This window comes from Penaeus vannamei, chromosome 18 (assembly GCF_042767895.1).
Source record: "Penaeus vannamei isolate JL-2024 chromosome 18, ASM4276789v1, whole genome shotgun sequence".
Lineage (NCBI taxonomy): Eukaryota > Metazoa > Arthropoda > Malacostraca > Decapoda > Penaeidae > Penaeus > Penaeus vannamei.
This window is the reverse complement of record NC_091566.1, coordinates 7,335,499-7,337,998: the sequence shown is the minus strand read 5'-3', so window position 1 is coordinate 7,337,998 and position 2,500 is coordinate 7,335,499. Positions and strand designations below refer to the sequence as shown.

The window sequence follows — 2,500 nt, the reverse complement described above, 5'->3', positions numbered from 1 at the left end:
TGTAATAATGATAATGATAATAATGATATTATTATTATTATTATTACTATTATTATTATTATTATTATTATTATTATATACTTGTTTATATATGTAAATGTATGTGTATGTGTGTGTTTGTGTGCTCAATATATATTGTATATATATACACCTATATATATGTATGTGTGTTTGTGTACATATGTATAGGTACTTATTAATGGCCCTCAGTTTCGGCAGGGGCGCCAGGGTTAGTGTCAGAACAGCGGAAAGAGGGTGGGTGGCTCGGCGGTTTCGTCTGATCCTCGCGAGACAGACAGACCGACAGACATCATGACAGACAGGTGTATATCATGACCAGAGGCAAATCCCCCCTTGGCTATGGTGGTATTTGCATATTCCTTTTTTTCTTCATCTTTTTCTTTCTTTTATCGCAAGGACAAGTCTCTCGCTCGGACATGTGACGCCTCGCGGGAACTGTGCTGGAAGTAAGCTTGTTATGGACTCTCGGGTCACGTTGGAGTGTGTAGGTCTGTGTAGTAGAGTGTGTGAATGTGCGTGTGTGTGATTATGTGATTTTTATTTGTGTAGGTCAGGAAAGATGCACTCACACGCACACAGGGAATGTAAACGGTTTATCGAAGCATGTATTATATTTTATAATTATCTCTTTATTATAAAATATGATTTTATTGTTTCTTTTATCATTTTTCCTCTGATTACCCCCATTCCGACTACCCCTCTGCCATTCGTCTTTGCCTGACCCGCCGCCCGGCCCTCCCGCCCACAGAGCAGGTGGCGGAGATCCGGTTCACCGAGGTGGAGCTGAGCGAGCTGCGACACGTGCTGGGCGTGCCGCCGTGCATCGTGGTGGGCGGGCAGGACGCGTACGGCAAGGTGCTGGTGGTGACGCGCCTGCTGGCCGAGCAGGTGCTGCCCATCGTGCCCCGCCTGACGCCCGGCCGCGCGTGGCGCCCCGTCCGCCTCAAGCACTCGCACGCCCGCACCGTCTGCCTCGCCCTCCCCGACCATGGCCCGCACGCCGAGGCCGGCTACGAGCTCGTGCACTCCCTCCACGCCCACGCGCGCCCGTGGGGCACCGTGCCGCGCGCCGACGTCGAGCTGGACCAGCGGGCCATGCAGGTGGGTGGCGTTGTACTCAGGAGTGTCCGTTATTACAGGTTGATTTACATTGTCGGAACCATAACGATGTATTGATTGGGAAATCGCCAGTATTAACACATGATTGCCTGCAGTTTCACATCACTCGGCCATTATTCTTCATCATCCTAATTGCTACCACCATTACTTTGATGTCCGTCCCGCTTTCACACGGCCTCTAATCGCCGACCCCCCGTTGCTCGCCACAGGACCCCGTGGTGGGGAGCGCCATGCTGGAGGTGGGCCTCCCGCACCCGCTGCTGAAGGAGGGCGTGCAGGTGGTCATGACGCCCACCGTGCCCCACAATCGCGCCCTCAACACGTCCACCGAGTTCCTGAGGGCGCTGTTGCCCGAGGTGCTGCCCATCATCGTCTACGCCATCTCGCGGGACGACCTCTCCGACGCCGTGAGTGTTCGCTTCCCTTATGCGTTGCTGTTGGGTGTGGCGGTTCGCGAGGCTGTGTTATGTGTGCGTGTGGGTGTATGTTGCGGGGAAGTGGATGTGTGTGGGAAGTGTGTCCAATTTTGTCAGGTCTTACTGAAATCCGTTGATAATATTAAAATTTTTAAGGCCGAATTTGATTTATTCTTCCGTCTTTCTCTCTCTGTCAGTCTGTCTATCTATCTATCATCTGTCTTTGTATCCAATGTCTATATTCATCCTTATCTATCAATCTTTCTATATTTATTTATCGTGGCCTCACAAGCGCACCAAGATGTGGACTTGTGCAACATAGTGTCATCCTACACTAAGACGTCTATACATAGTCGAATCGTACGTTTTGCCGTCAAATGAAGCGGGATCGTTGGAAGAGTAAGCATGGAAGGTCAGAGAGCCGGAGAAAAGGGGGAAACGGTAGCAAAAAACCGGCCCTTGTCATCGGATACGCTGAAAATAGGGCTTTGATATTCCGACGTCGAAGTGGCGCTCTGCTCTCTTCCCCTCCTGTTCTATCCCCCTTCTTTCTTTGCGTTCTCTCGCTGACCTTTTTTTGTCTTTTTTTTTTGTTCTCGTTGGCCTTTTTCCCCTTCTTTCTTTGCCTTTCTTTTTCGCTGACCTTTCTCTTTTTCTGTGCTCTCTCGTTAGCTTTTCTTTCTCCCTTACTTTTTATTTTTATTTCGAGCTTTCCTTCCTGGTATGATCACGTTTCATCCTCGGTTTTGATGTTGCTCTTTATACTCTGCTTCTCGTATTTTGTGGAAGCTTTAATACCGATTGCATATTTTGTTATTTTTGTTTCATCTGTTTCGTCCACTGTACTTTTGGTGCTTTTTCCTATCGTAAAGAAAGGAAGGTGTGATAAACAGTGAGAATCAAGAGTTGAAAAAAACTGTAGAGTGACGGCATGACGTGCTTAA

The 2,500-nt window shown here is 48.6% G+C and overlaps 1 protein-coding gene across 2 annotated transcripts in view; it reads left to right on the top strand.

Moving 5' to 3' along the window:
* The window catches only part of LOC113827327 (dual serine/threonine and tyrosine protein kinase), a 71,865-nt gene that overhangs the window by 17,128 nt on the left and 52,237 nt on the right, over nt 1–2,500 (top strand). For both annotated transcript variants that reach the window (XM_070132797.1, XM_070132798.1), the window contains 2 exons: nt 770–1,122; nt 1,350–1,547. In XM_070132797.1, the coding sequence (XP_069988898.1) occupies nt 770–1,122; nt 1,350–1,547 (551 nt within the window). The remainder of the gene's footprint in view (nt 1–769; nt 1,123–1,349; nt 1,548–2,500) is intronic.